At 38.8% G+C, this 19,595-nt stretch overlaps 1 protein-coding gene across 1 annotated transcript in view; it reads left to right on the top strand.

The window, feature by feature from the left end:
• SPATA16 (spermatogenesis associated 16) overlaps positions 1-19,595 on the top strand; it is a 224,633-nt gene that overhangs the window by 177,697 nt on the left and 27,341 nt on the right. Inside the window, 4 exon segments of the mRNA XM_081804100.1 lie at positions 3,079-3,225; positions 4,273-4,385; positions 10,591-10,755; positions 13,526-13,609. Coding sequence (XP_081660226.1) covers positions 3,079-3,225; positions 4,273-4,385; positions 10,591-10,755; positions 13,526-13,609 — 509 coding nt within the window.

The raw sequence follows: 19,595 nt of genomic DNA, 5'->3' as shown, positions 1-19,595 counted from the left end.
AAAGCAAACCATAGCCAGGGATCACATACGTTCTGGCCTCAACCTCCAGAGTATGTCAATTCCCGAAAATGCTGACAATTTATAAATGCTGACATCTCATAGAGTGCTAAAGGATGACCACAATCAAAAGAAATGTGATGACCATTTATCAGGAGGGTGAGCTAGTGTCCTTTTTATTTTTACTTTGTTGCTTTTTCAAGTGATCTGGTTATTGGCAACTTCAGCAAAACTGACAAACTCTTCCCTTACCGTATAGAGCAAGACAGTATTAGGTTGGAAGCAAGCAGTATTAGGTGTTTCTGTGATGATCTAATGCAGATTTCAAAAGCAAAGAAACTTCCTGCACTTTTGAAATTGAAATGCAGAAATCACATTTTTATCTTGTTTATAGAAATGAGACCTCCTTTTAAGTAGAAGCAGTTCGTAATTCAAACACCAACTCAAGAGGCATGTTGAATCTGCACATTAAAGAACACAAAAGTTACTCTATTAGTTCTGAGAACCCTTGTGTGCTTGCTGTACTTTTTTAGACAGGGTAGGAAATGTTCTATCTAGAATCGTGTCTGTTAAAACCATCTATTTATTGGCATTGCCATGCTTCTGGAAACTTTCCCATTGATTTTCAGAGTGATGATTATTGTCATGGCTAAATTGTCCTGGGGATAGTTTTGGGAATTAAGTTTTGACGTCCAGCTCCCTGACTTTCAATTCTGGCCCCTCCATTTGCTCACTGTGTGACCTTAGGCAAGTTTGCAACCTCTTCTTGAAGCTTCAGTTTTGCCATCTGTAAGCTGGGCATAATAATATGCCCTGTCCTGAATAGTTGTTAGTGAAAAAGATAATCCTGAAAAAGTATATAGCACAGAAGTGCCAGATAAATGTTAGCCCTCAAAAATCTAAAGGGATTTCTGATCTTGAGTCACCAAAGAAAGGCTAAAGCATGTCTAATATATTTTGTTCTGTGTGTTTAAAAGACATTGTGTGATATTTTAATTTTTTCGATAGTAAGCATACATGTTAACTCTCTGTTTGACAAGCATACCCTATTTACTTAACCAAAATGTGCCAAAGACCTTTGAAAAATTGTTCTGGGGAAGGGTTTAAGGTGGCTATTGCATGTGAGGTATAGAATGGGGTATAATCACGAGGGTGGGTGGTCAGTGTCCTAGGCTCCAAACAGAACAGCTCTACTTTTAGCAACTTTAAATCTGAGGCTTCTTAGTAAATTTTAGTTTGAACAAAGGGTTCTGCAGCTAAAAACAAGAATGGAGGATGCCAGGAAGGGTGGATAAAAACACTCATGGTTTACTACATCTATTATTTTTTTTAAGATTTATTTATTTATTTTAGAGAGAGACAGTGCACAAGCAGGAGGAGGGGCAGAGGGCGAGGGAGAGAGAATCTCAAGCAGACTCTGTGCTGAGCTTAGAGCCCCACGAGGGGCTCAATCCCAGGTCCGTGAGATCATGACCTGAGCCAAAGTCAAGAGTCGGCCACTTAACCAACTGCACCACCCAGGCACCCCTGCGTCTATTATTTTTTAAAGACAGATTACAGATAAATAATGAAGGCTATATCTGAATCATTACCATTTAAGTTCCAATTCTACATTAAAAATTGACCTTTCACTAAATCATAATTCAAGGATTTTTGGAATTTCATCTTTTTCCCTTTCTGGCAGTGTTAAGTAGGGAGAGCTCATTAAACCCTCTGTTCATCATCCTTCATTTGTGAAGTCTATCACAATTAACCAAAGCTTTATTACTCAGAATGGAAATGAATTAAGTGAATCTGGCCACCAAGACTCCACGGATGACATCTGTCCCTATATTGAAAGTAATCAAGAGCCAAGCAAGCCTGAAGCAGAATACATTGGTTAGATTTCTGGAGTCAGATCGCCAGGTGTGAATCCTGCTTTGTCCACTTATAGGTTGTGTTCTTTTGTAAGTCACCTCCCATCTGTGTACCTCAACTTCCTATTCATAAAATGGGGACAAAGCACCAATTTTGTGAAGTTATCATGAGGATTTAAAAAGACACTGCACTGGAGCACCTAGGTGGCTCAGTCGGTTAAGCCCCCAACTCATGATTTTGCCTCAGGTCATGATCTCAGGGTCCTGGGACCGAGCCCCACCTTGGGTGCCTTGTTCAAAGTGGAATCTGCTTGTACTCTCCCTTTGCCCCTCCCCCTGCTTACTCATTCTCTCTCTCCCTCCCTCCCTCTATCTCTAAAATAAATAAATGAATAAAATCTTTAAAAAAGGAGAGAGAGTATTAAGGAGGGCACGTTCTGCATGGAGCACTGAATGTTACATGCAAACAATGAATCATGGAACACTACATCAAAAACTAATGATGTAATGTATGGTGATTAACATAATAATTTTAAAAAATAAAATAAACAAATAAATAAATAATTATGCACAAAAATAAATAAATTAATTAATTAAATTTAAAAAGAGACAATCTGCCCAAAGTACTTAGAAGAAGGGAAGGTAGAAAGTAAGGGCTCAGTAAATAGCTCTCATGGTCAGTAAGTATATGAGTTTGTTTTACAACCTTTTTCATGACACTTGAATTATTTCCAAGTCAATTGCAAAAGTCGGTACATTTGTCATTTCAAATTTTCTTTAGCTATGGGAGAGATGGTAACTAAATTGCCTGATATTTTAATTCTCACTTGGTAATTGTTCTCTCTCCTTTCGTATAACATTATTTCTTTAAATCTTAAACTATGAACAGAAAAATCAAATTCTCTTGAAAAGAGCACATAGAAAACTATTAAGCCTACAAGCTGGTCCTCAATTTTCTATTATTTTGAATATGGGGAAAGAGATCCATGGAACCCAACCATATTATACTACTATGTTCTGTGTGTGTTTATATTTTAAGAAAAGTATAAATAATGAAATGTGATTTTGATATATCATCTATTTGACATTTCGATACATATACTTTTACTTTGTACCTTTAATATTTATATTTATCATGTCTTCCAAGTACAGTTCCTAAAATTTAGGAGAGAAAAAAATGCCCTTTGTTATCAATGTCTTTCGTTCATTTCCTGTTGTATTTCAGATCTCCAAGGACTCCACATATTGCCTCAGACAGTTGACTGGTCATCTTTTCCTCCCCAACAATATCTCCTGACTCTTGGGTTCAAAAACAAAGAAGATGGGAAATTTTTGGAAAAACTATCAAGTAGAAAGCTGCCTACATTTACAGGTAAATCACCTGGACTTATTTTTATCCTTTAATGCTGTTACAAGGCAGGATTTGTGCATTCTTCCTCAAGTCTTATTCATCATTAGGCCGAGCATATAGATGGGCTAGGCCCCCAAAAAATGTTTATCAGGTTATAATGAACTCCTTCCAATCTTCCTTGTGGGTTAGTTAACAATACCTGGGATTCAGGTTCCCCCAAGACCAACACATTTCTAGAATGTCCGCCTCCCTCACCCCAACCACGCTTTCACCAGTGCCTAAGCATAAGGCACTTAAGAATACAAGTTTTTGTCATAATCAATTAACAAATGTAGAAGAAAATTATCCAAAATACTTATGTGAAATCAAAAATATAGCCAATGACAAACTTAAATCACTTGGATTATCTGTTACTATATTGATATTTGTTCCACTCTTTTCTTACGTAGTTAACCGAGAGCTTAGATCTCCTGAAGAGTTATTACAGTTAAATGGTATTCAGTAATTCTGTTGAAACTTCCAAAACTCAAGAAAATATTCACATGGAGTCGAAGTCTCAGATTTGTGGGCAAAATTCACGACAGGTTGAACTTCTTCCTTCAACTCTACCCACATAATTAAGGATTTGTGTTTTGTCTGGCACTCTATTCTCTGAGACTTAGCTCAACTTCAAGCTACATTCAAAGTCAATGGGATCTGCACACTTGAATAATACCTGGGAGGAACAAAACAACAATCAGACACATTTATGACAACATTTTTTCACAAGTCGGGAAAAACATACTCTGCAGAGAGGGATGAATTGTTATAGGCTGTCTTCTTAGATCTCTCAATCAGGAAACACAACAAAATGAATAAATGATAGTCTCTAAAGGGCAATGTCTCCTCTGCCTTTCTCCTCATAGATCTTTCATTGCTATGCATGTGGTCTAGGGATGGTGCTAGTTTCTACACTAAAGATTTCATATCTATTAACATTGAGATATCTGTTTATAGCTTGCTAAAGAAAGCATTTTGAAATGGAAGTCTGGAAAAAGTAGTATAAAAGTTTATTGTTACAATTTTTAGAACATAAAACTCCCTTCAGTCCGCTGACCAAAGAAGACACAGTGAGACACATGGAGACAATGGGGAAGCGAATCTTGCCAATATTGGATTTTATTAGAAGCACCCAATTGAATGTAAGTATATGAGTCTTTTATATTTGTCCAATGCACAAATATTAGACAATTCTAGAAGTATGGAAAGTTTATGGTACAAATATTGCAAGTATTGGAGGGTTTTAGAAACATTCATGGTAAATCTCATCTGCAAAACCAAGCAAAGTTTAGCTAACGATTTTTTTATATTTTAAAACATATTACAATGCTATACTTTGCAATTTCCAGCATTTATTAGGCTAGTGGCTCTTTGTGGGTTTTTTAAAGATTTTTATTTATTTATTTATTTGTCAGAGAGAGAGCGCGCAAGCAGGGGGAGCGGCAGAGGGAGAGGGAGAAGCAGGCTCCCCGCTGAGCAGGGAGCCCAATGTGGGACCCGATCCCAGGACTCTGGATCATGACCTGAGCTGAGGGCAGACGCTTAACTGACTGAGCCACACAGGCATCCCAGCTCTTTGAAGAGCCTTCTTCTTTGTGCCTTCCTGCTATCTAATTCAAGTTTGCAGTGCATTTCTTACTTCAGATCAATAACAAAATTTTAGTAAACACAGTGTTTCCCTATTTCATATACTGGGCTATTATGCATAACTATTTTGTTACCTACACAAGAATTTGGAGTTTTCAAACTAGTGCCTCCACACCACACTGATAAATTGGATGCTTCCCTAAGCACTGGCAATTGATCTTTGTATACCCTTAGGGCAAGTTACCTAATCCCTATTTCTGATCTGGGGAAAATATGCCCTTTCTACTTTTCAGTGTTAAAAAGCCCAAAATAAGACCTAAATTATGCTATGCTGTTTTACAAAATTTAAGCCATTATACTGAAAGAACATAAAGGGAACTTCTCATTAACAGGCTATAAATGTTGCAGATTACCCCTTTTTAAAATATTTTTCAAAAGGCCTGTAAGCTGGAAATTTTGAAGAATTTTCTTTTTGTGGCTTCTGTATTACATCATTGATTTGATGTTCTTACCTTACAAGAGGAACCAAGGGGGTCATCACAAACAGCTACTTAACATCTGTTCAGCAGTTTATCTGCTCAATAACATTATTCAGCATTTTAGAAAAGCTATAAAACCCCTAATCTATTTGCATGTTTGTAATTCTATGCATTACAAATACAAAAGCACATTTTTATCCATTTTCCTACCACATAGCTCCCCCCTCCCCATAACTGTGTTCCACTCGATTATCTCCCCTATATTTCTATTATGAAGAAATCCATCTCTGTTTTCTCACAGTTCTAGAAGCAAGAAGTCCAAGATCACGGTGTCAGCATGGTCAGGTTCTGATGAAGGCCCTCTTCCTGGCTTGCAGACTCCCACCTTGTCTCACATGGCGGAGAGTAAGCTCTCTGGTGTCTCTTTGTATAAGGACATCAATCCCATCATGAGGCTTCCACCCTCATGACCTTGTCTAATCGAAAGGCCCCATCGCTATACCACCACATTGAGGGTTAGGACTTCAATATATGAATTTTGGGTGGACACGAACGTTCAGTTTACAGCAATCTCATTGGCTCTACCACAGATTTTAGGTCCTGTCCTCCAATTTACCCTCTATCATAACCTCCTCCAGCCACACACACACCATCACCAACCTCCCATCTTAATTAGAGATCCACATACATCACCCTTGTCATCATCAGACCCTTGCACATAGTGGAATCTTTGTTAACAAGAACCATCACCATACAGCATTATTTTACCTCATCGGTTCATGGTTAGCCCAGCAGAGCCAGTGTACTAGAAGTTGTGGAAGTGATCTGTGTCCTGGCTCGTTGGGGTAATACCTGCCATACCTGTTACTTGTCAGGACACTGGCCACATCACCTCTTGCCAGCTCATATCTCAATGTGTCCTGTATGCAGGTTGGGCCCATCTAGGCATCATGCACTTTTTAAATGTTCTTAACTCATTTTCTTTTCACCCTTCAAACGGCATTCTAGCCACTTAGAAATTGGTATATGCCTGTATCTTTATGTGTCTATAAAGGAAATTTGAAAACCATAACTAAGATTCTTGGCATCTAACTAATAACTCAATGTTCTTTAAAATGAGTCAGTACTGTGCAAGGAATTTTATCAACGTTTCTATGTTAGCTTCTATGGGAAATAATAGTTTTTGGAAGATTATCACAAAGAGTTTAATGGAATTGAAGCAAGTGAGCCAGAAGGTATGCAGGGACCACAAGTATATCCAAATATTGGCCTCTAGGTTTTTTATTATATGCCCAACCACAGCTCCATAAAGCAGGACTGAATAAAATTGGCTGCAAAGGTAACCTAGCTTAATGAAGCAAGTAATGAGTTGGTGAGTAGAAATTATTCCTACATGGTACCATTAACTGTGACCCAAGAAGCACTCAACAGTGTTTTTAAGATTCCCTGAAATGTGTTTTTCCTTGCCACATAGCAAATGCTGTCCACTTGAATGTTTAGGTATTGCATTGTTCTTATTAGTTGTCACCCTCACTTGTAACGCCTATAGATGAAGACTTTTGTCCATAGTTGTGTTCTGTCTGTGTAACCCTAAGGCAAGTCATTTAACCTCTGAGCTATTTTTTCTCATTTATTAAATAAGCTGATATCTGCCATGCCCACCTCACGGAGTTGTTGTGAGATCCAAAGTACATAGTCCATGTTGAAGCACTTTGTTCAGCATTACAAATTTCAGAAGTTTTAATTATTTGTATTGGTTTTTAGTGTGCTTTGACAAAAGGACTGTTTTATAGACCTTTCTCTTTCTTGATACAAGTGTGTACTCTGAAATTATATGTCCTTCTGAAATGAAGATTATGTGAGTGTCCTATAGATTTCTAATTTTTTTCCTCAGATCACTAATGTGCTCAGATCTACTCACAAAGGCAGGATTAGAAGTGTCATCTCCAGCCATGGAGTAGATCTACTAACCAGAATAGGCCTTCCCAGGGAACGTGAATTTTCACCTCTTGCCATAAAATTGTAGAAGGAGAGTATGAGGGAGGTTTCTACGTACCAGGCAATGATTCTCCTTACACTCTGATCCCAGTTTCCTTATCCTTATAGATTTTTTTACTAGGCATACAACAATGGCACATGGCCAAACAAGAATGATTCTGGCATCGTAAGAGTTATAATCTCAAATATTCTACCACCTTCCTACCTGGTGGCTTTTAATCCCACTGAACAGCAATCCCATTCAACCAGTAGCTCTGCCCTAATGGTATTTTTCCTTCTCTGGATCCTTGTCCTAGTTATTTCACATGCTACCAGATGCCACTGTGCTTCTCCATTCATTAACTTTATTGGCTGCTGTCAGTTGCAAACCTTATGTACTGTGCTTCCTGGGTTAAATGTTAAAGGGTTAAAATAATAAAATCTCTTGCCGTGCGTGAAACCTTCTTCACAGGCTGACTTGCCAAAAAATGACCTAACCATGTTTTTAATACCTCATTAATTTTACTTTTAATTTCCTCTAAGTGAAGCATAAAAAATGTTTACATATACACATTTGAAATGAACAGTAATATGCGTTTTCTATCCCTTTTTGGCAATTAATGTTTCTATATGTATGTCAAATGGAAATATATTCCAAATACTTGGGCTCTGCTTTCTGGTGGTATTACACAGTACCACTTATTTGCCAAACATTTAACCATACCTGCTATTAAATCTAGGCAAATCTCTGACTGAAGCCTTCATTTGAGCTTGCTATTTACCTAACCTTCATTGTACCTGTGTGAGGTTTTAGATTCAATCTTGGCCACTTTATTACACTCTCCCCAGCAGCTAAAGACCCCTTTGATCACTCCTGAAGTCTCATAGAGAGGGCTACTTCTCCTTTAGATTTAGCTCTTGGTAACATTAGATGTTTAACCTACTTCCTTCATGTTTCATTATTTCCTTTATTTTCTTAAAGCAACAGCAGTAAAACATTCCTCCTGGCATTAGATAGCATTTGTACTTCTTTTTCACTTTGTCTCTCAAAGACCCCCATCTTATATAGGTAACATATTAATCTATTAGTTTCCTGATACCCAAAACTGCATTGGCTTTGGGGAGAGGAGGAGGATAGGTGACGATTAGCAGTCAACAGTGTTCTGTCCCTAGTATCTGATTTGTATGGAGCACTTCCTGTTTTGTTATGCATCCAACAATCAAGCTAACAAAGCACCAGTGCCTTCCACTATTTTTATTTTCCTGATGTTTTGGAAAATTACACTGATAGATTATGATCCCGAGCAGACTGCTGTTGTTTCTGCTCTTTGGAGTTGAGTCACTACACTACTTTCCTACAAGGAGCCCCATTGTTGATTTTAAAGAAGAACAAAGAAAGCAATTTTTCTTCAGAAAGAAAACGGTTTCTCCTGCAACTTGCTTTTCTCTATTTGACAGAATCCCATTGTTTAGCTGCATGTTTAAACTAAATGTGTAGGCTAGCTATTTTGTCAAGTCGGAGAAGGGATCCCAAATCCACAATTTGCAATCATTGCTCCTATAGGTTTATAGGTTTTCAGATAAATGATTAATCATAAAGAACAAATTAGCAGGGATAGAGGGACATTAGTCAAGTGGCATAGATAGGTGTTAGGGAGACACACAGCAAATACAATGCAATGGTGCTCAACCTTCCTGTATTACCAAGATTCTACAAAAGTGCCAACTTCTAGAGGTCATGTCCATCAAAATATGAGTGTGACATTTCAGAAAGAACTGCTTTGCAAATTCAAGTTGAAAATCAGATGCTCTTTAGTAATGCTAGTTTCTAGTAATTTTTCTCTTTAGAAGAGATTCTATTTGAAGAAGAAAAAATCATGTCTGCCTTCTGTAATGTCTGGGGAGTAAAATGTGTTTTATAAGCATGCACAAATTAAAATAGTCCTTGTTCAGATACTAGGCTTTAAGATGGTGGTTTGTTCAACTTCCATTTGAGATATTCAAATATGGGGGGCGGAGGGGGCACCTAGCTAAAATTCGTGTTCCTAGGGCCACATATCAAGAGATATGTGATTCACCGAGTAAGGCCCAGGACTCTGCCTGGTTAACAAAACCTTGTGATTCTGGTACAGGTGGTCCAGGAGGAACTCTGTTATAAAGGAACACTGGTCATCCACACTTTCTCTTCTGGCACCAGGATGCAGAATGCAGTTGCCAAATTAAGTCCTCCTGCAACCTCCCACTTCTTATCATCCTACACACACAGCAGAAATCCAAAGCTTTTCTATTAACTCTTAGATACCCTTTATGCCCCCTTTTTCCTAATATAAATGAGAATTTTATGATAAACTTTATTTCTCCTATCAAGAAGTACAATTTGTATTCAAATTTTTAGAGAAGGTAATGTCTCCTCTTTTATGGCTGGCAGTTGAAAAACACATAGGTGGGCCACCTTATTAAAAGTATGCCCAGGGCGCCTGGGTGGCTCAGATGGTTAAGCGTCTGCCTTCGGCTCAGGTCATGATCCCAGGGTCCTGGGATCGAGTCCCGCATCGGGCTCCCTGCTCGTGGGAAGCCTGCTTCTCCCTCTGCCTCTCTCTCTCTCTCATGAATAAATAAATAAATAAAATCTTAAAAAAAAAAAGTATGCCCAATTTTAAGAAAGCCCAAAATAGGGTGCCTGGGTGGCTCAGTCAGTTAAGCATCTGCCTTCCACTCGGGTCATGATCTCAGGGTCCTGGGATAGAGTCCCCCATCAGGCTCCTTGCTCGGCAGAGAGCCTGCTTCTCCCTCTGCCTGCCACTCCCCCTGCTTGTACGTGCTCTCGCTCTCTCTCTCTCTCGCTCTCGCTCTCTCTCGCTCTCTCTGACAAATAAATAAAATTTAAAAAAAAAAAGAAAAGAAACAAAATAACAGGCAACTCTTAGCTCCTATGATGTTTTGATGACATAGATAAAGTCACCCTCTTTCAACGAACACGACTTTGTGGGATCCCCACTGGGAGAACGGAATGCATGTTCAATTTCAGTCCCCTCTTTTCCACTCAGCCCAGGTTCCTTATGCAGGGCCACCTGCAAATCTTTCTGAACAGTCTTGCAAAGCATTCCCCTTTATATACATTCATCTGTTTGAAGGAACAGTACAGACGATTCTCTAAAATAATGGAAACAAACATTTATTTGTGCTAGGTACCCATTGCTTCAAAGGATGTAAATATAGTACAATAATCCCTGACTTCGATCCCCAGGGAGAAGTCTATTTCTGTGATTTTGTTCTAAAACATTTCCTTTTACTGGGAGACTAGGGGAGTTTCCACAGGTGCTCAGGTGTGATGGAGAAGTTGCAATACGCCAGCCTCCTCAGCCGACTGCAGAGAGTAAAGGAGCAGTCCCAGGTGATCAATCAAGCAATGGCGGAGCTAGCAACCATTCCCTATCTACAGGACATCAGTCAACAGGAGGCGGAATTGGTAAGTGTTTTTCTTTGTTTAAGGCTTTCACGGGCCCTGGGCTAACAGAAGAGTGATATGTTCTGAAAAGAAAATTTGTGAGAATCAATGTAGTCTGAGGGCAAACTGCCCAACCCTCCTGAGGCATTTTAATAAAGAAACTGGAAAATGTAGAAAGGTGTTTCTGTCTTTTATTTGTTCTCATTGCCTAGCTTCCATTTTTATAGCAAAAACTTTGTGATGTGTAAAAACATGGAAAAGGGCTGATTATTCATATCGTGGATCAAGCTTTTTGTTTTAAATAAAGTGTAATTATAATAAATTATTTCTTAAACTCCAAGATATGTTAATATATAATTTTCTTGTAAGGGAAAGTGAGAGGACAAGAGTAATTGCTATATAAAAACCAACCCCACAAAATGGTCTTTATAGTTTTCTTATTCATTTCTAGTGTCATATATATGTTGGCGGTGCCAACACACACAGGTACATTTTTTTTTTTAAGGTTTGTTTATTTTAGAGAGAGGGAGGGAGGGAGAGCACAGTAGCGGGGCGAGGAACAAAGAGAGAGGGAGAGAGAGAATCCTCAAGCAGACCCCTGCTGAGCAGGGAACCCGACATGAGGTTTAATCCCAGAACCTGAGATCATGACCTGAGCCAAAGGCAGATGCTTAACCGACTGAGCCACCCAGCGCCCCCACACTGGTACATTTAGATAAAACAATTGTTTCATTGGAGGGGAAAATGTAGTTAGTCAAATGATTTTTTTTTAACTAAATTGACCAATTAACTCAGAAAACACAGAGCCGGTCAAAAAGTAGTTGAAGGAATATCTCACAGAAAAATCTTCAAACAGATGTGTATATTATAACCATAATTAATATTAGAAATGATGGCTCCTCATTTGTAAAACTATTACTAACCAGTGTGAGGGCCATTCAAGGAAAGGTAAAATTTACTGTATATGGAGATCCTAATGTGTCGTAGGGAAGGGCTCTTTACTTTGAGGCTTTAATTGAAGGTAGCTAAAACTAATAATAGACCTGAATTGAATTCACGTAGCAGGGATGAGAACAGCCCAAACTGATCACCTGTAATTTTCAGATAACTAAAGCAGCCCTCCCTCTTTGAGCTTTAAAGTTGTAACAAATTAATCCATCAAGAAATGAACTGCCAACATTTACAATGTTCATCTGACCCTATAAAAGAGTATTGAATAAATACCGATATTCAAAGTAAGTATATAAAATGGTCTGACTCGCCAAATAATAAAACTATGCGTACTAAAGTTTAAAACTGTGGGGTGAAAAAAAGTCTATTAATCAGGGAATTACTAAGTCAAAACTGGCAAGAATACTTTCTAAACCTTTACGGTTCTGTGCAGCGGAACACCTTCTAAAAGTCTAAGTGTTTATCCTACCACTCATAAGGCATTCAGGAATGCAGTAAGTATGGAGTTTTCAAAGTGCGTATTATAGCCAATTTTAGATGATTAATGCTCCTCTGAGATAAGAGGAAGCAAAGAAAATGTTAATTTAAGAAGTTGGCACAGTGTCGATCGTGTCTTCCTGAAAAGCACATTCAAGATTTAAATGAAAAATACAGGGGAGTTTCTTGCACTTAGGTTTTCTTAACCACATGTCTGCAGCTTTTTTTTTTTTCTGGAAATATATTTCCAAATATAAACAAAGAGCATCAAACTAGCATTATTGACATCTTTTACTCACATGTTAGTGCAATAGCCCACTATCTGAAACCTTGGAAAACAGGATTTCAGGGGATATTTTCACAGCTTATATGCCTACTAGGAAAAAAAATTAATGTATGTGAATGTATACGCATAGGCCAAATATTTAAAAATCATGTATCTTGCAAGATTTCATCACCTGAAGTAATAGATTTTACTTTCCAACTCCCAAGCATAGGTTAACCTAGAAAATAAATCCTAGTAAATATCTTTTATGGTGCTACATAAACAGGGACTGCTCAATAGAAGAGTCTTGCGTGACTCAACTCTCTGCCCTCCTGCTTAAGCTCTGCAATATCTGAAGTAGAGAGAGATTATCTGAGAGTTCATACTCTGATGCCACAGTGAACTGAACTGGCATTTGTTTTATTTAGAGAACTTTCTTTCTTAGCTTTGATTATCCCAGGGCTTGATGCAGCTTCATTACTTTGCAGCCACATATACAGCATGTGCACAGGATTGTTTTAAATTGGAATACGGCAGTTTTGGGCAAAGGGTGGAATTTTCTAAACTTGCCTTTGAAAAAGACAACTTGGTTATTTTGAAATTTTAGAAAATAAAAGAACAGTAAAAGAATTTAAATGAGCTAACATCCTTTAAAAGGCGATAAAACAGCACAATTTTAGTATTGTCCTCGGGTGAGCTTTTGCATGATGCCTAGAATTATGATACATTAGCCTCAGGAGAAAATTCTAAAATGCATCCATGTACTACATGCCATTTCCTGAGGGAATTAACTACTGCCTCTATTCTTTACAACCCAAATCTGGTTTTTTTACAAAACATCAACACTTACTACATTAAAACCTATATGTTTTCTACAAATTTTCAAGAAGAATCTTTTCATTGTCACAATATTTTATATCTGCAATAATACTTGGTAATGACTGAAGTAAAGACGAGGTGGCAGTGTTCATTGTCGGAAAGATGAGTAATAAAATCATCAGCGTACAAATGATTTTTTAATTAGGTTTTAATCTGTGTATTTAGAGAAGTTATTTCTGTGTGAATTCCACACTGATAATTTTTATCTTGGTGCCACAGCTGCAGTCACTAATGGCAGATGCTATGGACACCCTTGAAGGAAGAAGAAACAAAAAAGAACGTGTGTGGAATACAATCCAAAAGGTAAAACTTTCAGCTGAAGGGACAAAATATATTATCTTCAAAGAAAATGTCCATCTTGGGTCAAATCTGTTCAGAAGATAAAAAGAAAAGAAAGCTCTTCAGGTTGTTTTATTGTTTGTTTTCCTTTTTAAATAAATGCAGCTATCTCCCTGGAAGTATAACCAGAATCAAAATGGATTTATATAGTATTTCCTCGGGTCTGCTTCTCCAACAGATTGGAGATCTTCTTATGTTCATTTTCATATTCTATTTTCATTATCTGCTTCTTCATTATTGGTTGTTATAGATTTTTTTTAAAGCCCTCTCATCTCTGTTTTAGTCGACCCCCCAACACTTTCCCCACTTGAGAAGTAATGGCTACATTTCAGGGAACAACAAAGAAACTAGCACAGTGATGTTTTGGGCGGAGGAGTAACATATTGGTTGTTCAGAAGTAGAGGAACATCCCTTCATTGGCTACCTGAGTTAAATAAAACAAGCACAGAGATGCACCTAGCACCAGGTACTCAGAAGACTTGTGTGACACTACAGAGCTCTCTGACAATGTAGGAGGAAATAATGTTGAGTCTCCAGTCCAGTTAAAGGTGATAAATTCTAGTCAATCTACTCCCCATTCAGTCTCCTCCAATCACTTTCAGAATCCATAAAGGGTAAACTGGTGTCAGATATGAGAAGAGCAAACCAAAGAAACCTCTGGTTTAAGAGGTAACAGGGGCGCCTGGGTGGCTCAGTCGTTAAGTGTCTGCCTTCGGCTCAGGTCATGATCTCAGGGTCCTGGGATCGAGCCCCGCATCGGGCTCCCTGCTCAGCGGGAAGCCTGCTTCTCCCTCTCCCACTCCCCCTGCTTGTGTTCCTGCTCTCACTGTGTCTCTCTCTGTCAAATAAATAAATAAAATCTTCAAAAAAAAAATTAAAAAAAAAAAAAGAGGTAACAGTCAGCCATGATGGATTCTAGTGCATCTGAGGAAATGGGTGTCTTCTCTAATCAGTTCAGAGGCCCTATGGTAAATGCACAGAACAGAAATTAACTGAACTCAGCAAATATTTGTTGACTATCTACTGTGCTGGAAAGAACACTGGGTGTTGCGGATATTATGCTAGACAATACAAACTCAGCCCCTGCCTACACGGGCCTTACCATCTAGGAAAGAAGACAAGTATACAGCTACAAGTTTACTGAATTTTATAGTTAAAAAGTAGATGTGCAATAATCTATAGAAACAAATAGGGGAATATAATCTGGTCTGAGAGGTCAGAAAAGCCATCTCTGAGGGGTGCTCAGGTGGCTCAGTTGGTTAAACATCTGCCTTCAGGTCAGGTCATGATCCCAGGATCCTGGGATTGAGCCCCATATCGGGCTCCCTGCTCCATGGGGAGTCTGCTTGTCTCTCTCCCTCTGCCCCTCCCCCCCCATGCTCATGCATATTCTCTCTCTCTCTCTCTCAAATAAATAAATAAATAATCTTTAAAAAAAGAGGGAGAGAAAGTGATATTAATACAACATTTTAAGGATATATAGTAGTTATCCAGATGAAAACAGAGATTTCTACAAAGAGGGAAGAGTTTGTACCAAGAGTGTAAAGAAAACATGGCAAATTGAAAAACTGATAAAGGAAGGAAAACTAATAAAGGAGCAAGGAACATATTTCAAAATGAAGTGCAGAAGCAGAAGTCAAATCACAGAAAGACTTACAAATGATGGTAAGGATTTGGAATGTTTCAGAAACTATCTGGAAAATGTTTTTGATACATCTCTAGGGCTATAGTAAGAGAACAGATTGAAGAGCTACAGAAACATGAGGAGGTCAGTTATAAGGAAGTGGCTTGATCTATGGTGGTGGGCATACAGATGGAAAGAAGCAGACAGAAAGAAGCAATGTGCAGGAAGCCAAATCTACAGTCCTTGTTCACTGATTGCTTAAGGGAGTTTAGAGAACAGAAGTTAGAATGATGTGCAGACATTGGGTTTGAATCACTGGACAGGGCATGGGGAGAGGTTTGCTGGTGCCATTTACTAAGGAAGAATGCACTTCAAAAGTGTAGCTTTTGGGGGGTGCCTGGGTGGCTCAGTCAGTTAAGTGTCTGCCTTCAGCTCAGGTCATGATCCCAGGGTCCTGGGATCCAGCCCCACATCAGGCTCCTCGCTCCACAGGGAGCCTGTTTCTCCCTCTCCCTCTGCTGCTCCCCATGCTTGTGCTCTCTCTCTCTCTCTCTGTCAAATAAATAAATAAAATCTTTTTTAAAAAGTGTAGCTTTGGGCTGAGAATATAAACTCAGAGTCCAGTCAGGAGACAGAAACCACTCCAGATATTTGAAAGGGAATTTAATGTAAAGAATAGTCAACTAGGTATGACACTGTTAACTAGGTAACTGAAAAAACAAAGGAGAACAATAATTTAGCACAGAAGAAGCAATTAAAGAGAGCAGCTACCAGCCATTAGGGCTGGGAAATCAAATAGGAGAGATTGGAATTATTAAAAGTTAGAAACTTGAAGCGGGACCCTGCTGTGGACCAAAACTCAGACCTCCCACTAAGAGGCATTGCTCAGCTGGTGCTATTATCTCCGAGCTTGGAGGAGAAATCCTGAAGGGTTGAGGTCCAGACTTCTGAGGAGGGGGCACTAACTCACTGGTGCTGATGAGAGGAAGGGTGGCGGGAGTGGGGAGGGAGTTGTAATGGGGTAATTCTGCAACTTTGGGAAAAACTAGATTCAACCACTACTACAGAAAAGAGCATAACTTTCTAGAGCAAAGAAGCCTTGCTGAAGAGATGCTCATGGGAACCCCAAGCAGACAGGAAATCAGCAGCAAGTAAACAGGAAGCAGCAAGTCCTCCTCTCTCCTTTGGCATTGCAATGCCCCTCTAATGCCTCCTATTGACAGAGACTACCAGCTGGCAAAACAAGAATGGGGTTTGCAGAGTTCCAGCCCCCAGCATCACAGAGCTAATCATAGAAGGATGGGTTTGGAGTTAAGAGACTATAGGCTAATAACTGGCACAAAAGTGGATTGAACTCAGGGTGCTGGCAAGACATCCAAGGGGAAGTACAGGAGTCTGGAGTTCTAGATAAAAGACTGAATAGAGAAAGATTTTTTTAGTTGTTGGCAAACTGATATTAACTGAAATCATTCAAGAAGGTGAGATGGCCGAGAAGAGCATAGAATAAGAAGAGAAGAGAGCCTTGAGGAGCACATTTCAAACTTAGGAAGAGAACCCTACAAAGGAGACTCAGAAGAAATGGCAAGAGGAATTGGAGCTAGAGGTAAACCAAATGCAATTCTGATGAGACTCAAGCAACATAACCAAATACCTCTGTTGGCTATAGAAATAATTTTTTAGCGTGGGGTCGGCAAACTACAGCCCACGCGTCAAAACCAGACAATCACCTATTTTTATAAATAAAGTTTCTTGCACACAGCTGTGTCATTCATTTATATATCGTCTATGTCACCTCGGCCAAGTTGATTAATTGCTACGGACACCATATAGCTCACAAAGCCTAAAATATATATATTTTAATATATATAAATCCGATATAAATATTATATAAATAATAATATATAAATCCGACCCTACATAGAAAAAGTTTGCTGTACCCTGGTTTATAGCATTATCCATCCCAGAAACATTTACATTTGTATACTACATATTTGTATTTATAAATCCAAGTGATAATAGGGCAATAGTCCAATTATGAAATTACAAGGACCAGTCAAAAAGATGGAGAGAAATTGACATTTGTCTATACCTGTCTCCATCTTATAAATAACCACCAATTCCACCTCACACTAAGCTAAGTTTTAATGCCTACATTCATAGGAATGCTTAGCCTGTGGCTTCCCACTTTGCCCCTATTGCAGTTATGTATTGCTGTGTTATAAATCACTGCAAATATAGTGGTTTAGAACAATAACCCAATATTATCTCTCACAGTTCTGAGTTGACCAGACTTGGCTAGGTGGTTCTTGCTCAGTGTCTTTCATGTAGTTCAATCAGGTGGCTTCTATGCCTGGGGCTGGAGTCATCTGAAGGCTAAGATATACTAGACTACAACATGGCTCACTCATGTGGTTGACAACTATCATTAGTCAACTGAGACAGCCAACTGGAGTGCCTACATGTGTCCTCTCCATGTGAATTAGGCTTTAAACAGCTGGGTTCTGAAAGGAACTATTTCAAGAAGAAAGAAAGTGGAAACCATCAGTCCTCTTAAAGGTTAGGCCCAGAACTTTGCCATATTCTACTGGTAGTAGTTCCAGACCAACCCAGATTCCTGGGGTTAGAGGAATAGATTCCATTTCTCCAAGGAGGAGTGACATGTGCATTCATAAAGAGAATGAAATGATAGCATCGATCTTGGAGACAAGCTCCAGCAGCAGAGCTATGGATCTCTGTCCTGTGCTGGAAAACACCTGCAAGCGAGCAAGAGTCAGGAGGATAGTAAAGTCAAGGTGTCTGAGGATGGAACATTGCAAAGCCACTCTACCCAACCACTAGGTGTCTAGAAAGACTCACTGGTGAGCAACCAATCTTTCCAAATTAAAAGCCCTGGTAATGATCCTAGCTTTCTAAATGGAAGCTCCTGAGAGGTCTTTAGGAAGATGTGAATGGGAAGAAACAGGGTGCCAAATTTTTCCCAAGGGTTTTTAATTTGGTTAATGTGACTCTACAAAGGATGATCATATCACTTTCAGACAATTTCGGTAGCAAGTAAGTAATTTCCTTTTACTGCTACAGAATTAATCTGCGTGTGCAGAAAAAAATAATTAAAAAAACCTAATTGTACAAGCTACACTGTGTTCTGAGCCCACTAGAAGTTGATATCAGCATCACCACCTCTGAGATCTGTTATCTGTAATAGAAACAGCTGCTGTACCTAATGAAAACACTTGGAATTTTCATCTGAAGCACAGAATTATAGCAGCACCTCCTAGTTCCACGTACTTAAAGGGTCTGTCAGAATCCCCATTACCTAACACAATTTCAGGGCTTCATTTTTTTACAGGTCTATAAAAAGCCTATCAAGATGAAATCTGATTCATGAGTGCTGACCTCCTGTCTACATTTTTTTTCTTTGAGATTTCTCTAGGAACCCAGAAAAAGAAAGGAGACAATTGTGTTTTTTCCTAATTTACCAAAACTAAAATATATTCTTTATAGAGTTTTAGGAAAGTGGCTTTTCTTTTTGTTTGGCTTTATAGAATATTTCCTTCCCAGTAATTAACTCAAGAAAAATATATGTACATTGGGTTAACTGTGCAAATACAAAAATAAGCAGATTGTGTGTTAAAAAAAAAAAAAAAGGTAAATTTTCTCATGTTGGAAAGTCCCATGACACGGCAGGACTCTTTAACAAGGTTTAGGCCATAACTACAACAACAAAACCCTGAGAAAACATACACTTTTGAATATCCCAGAGGTCTTGTTATCACACTGCTCATTCATGCATGCATCCAACATTTACTGGGCATCTCCTGCAGGTCAGACAGTGTTCTAGACATTGGAGATATAGCCATGAAAAAATAGTGCCCTCATAATGTTTGCATTCTAAAGTAGGCAATAAACTACCGAAAGAAATATGGAATATATTATAAGTAATGAATGCCATAGCTGGAGGAAGCAGGAAAGGAAAATGGAAAGTGCCAATGATTGCAACTGCACTAGAATAGTCAGGCCAGGATTCACTGAGGTGACGCTTGAACAAAAGTCTGAAGGGAATGCAAACCATGCAAATACCTTGTAAAAAGGATTCGTAAAGGAAACAGCAAATGTAGAACCCCAAGATGAGAGAGTACCTGGTGTGTACAAGGGATTACAAGGAGGGCCAAGGGACTGGAATAGAATGAACAAGAGTAACAGAAGATGAAGTGAGCAGAGGACACAATGCTTTGTCAAAGAGAAAAACAAAAACACTCTAAGCTGCTGAATTGAAAATAGATCGAAGGGGGCGAGGGTAGAGTCAGGGAGACCAGTTAGTAGTTTACT

This window comes from Leptonychotes weddellii, chromosome 1, assembly GCF_054177405.1.
Source record: "Leptonychotes weddellii isolate Sample4059 chromosome 1, ASM5417740v2, whole genome shotgun sequence".
In the NCBI taxonomy this organism is placed as follows: Eukaryota; Metazoa; Chordata; class Mammalia; order Carnivora; family Phocidae; genus Leptonychotes; species Leptonychotes weddellii.
This window is presented reverse-complemented; position numbering and strand designations above follow the sequence as displayed.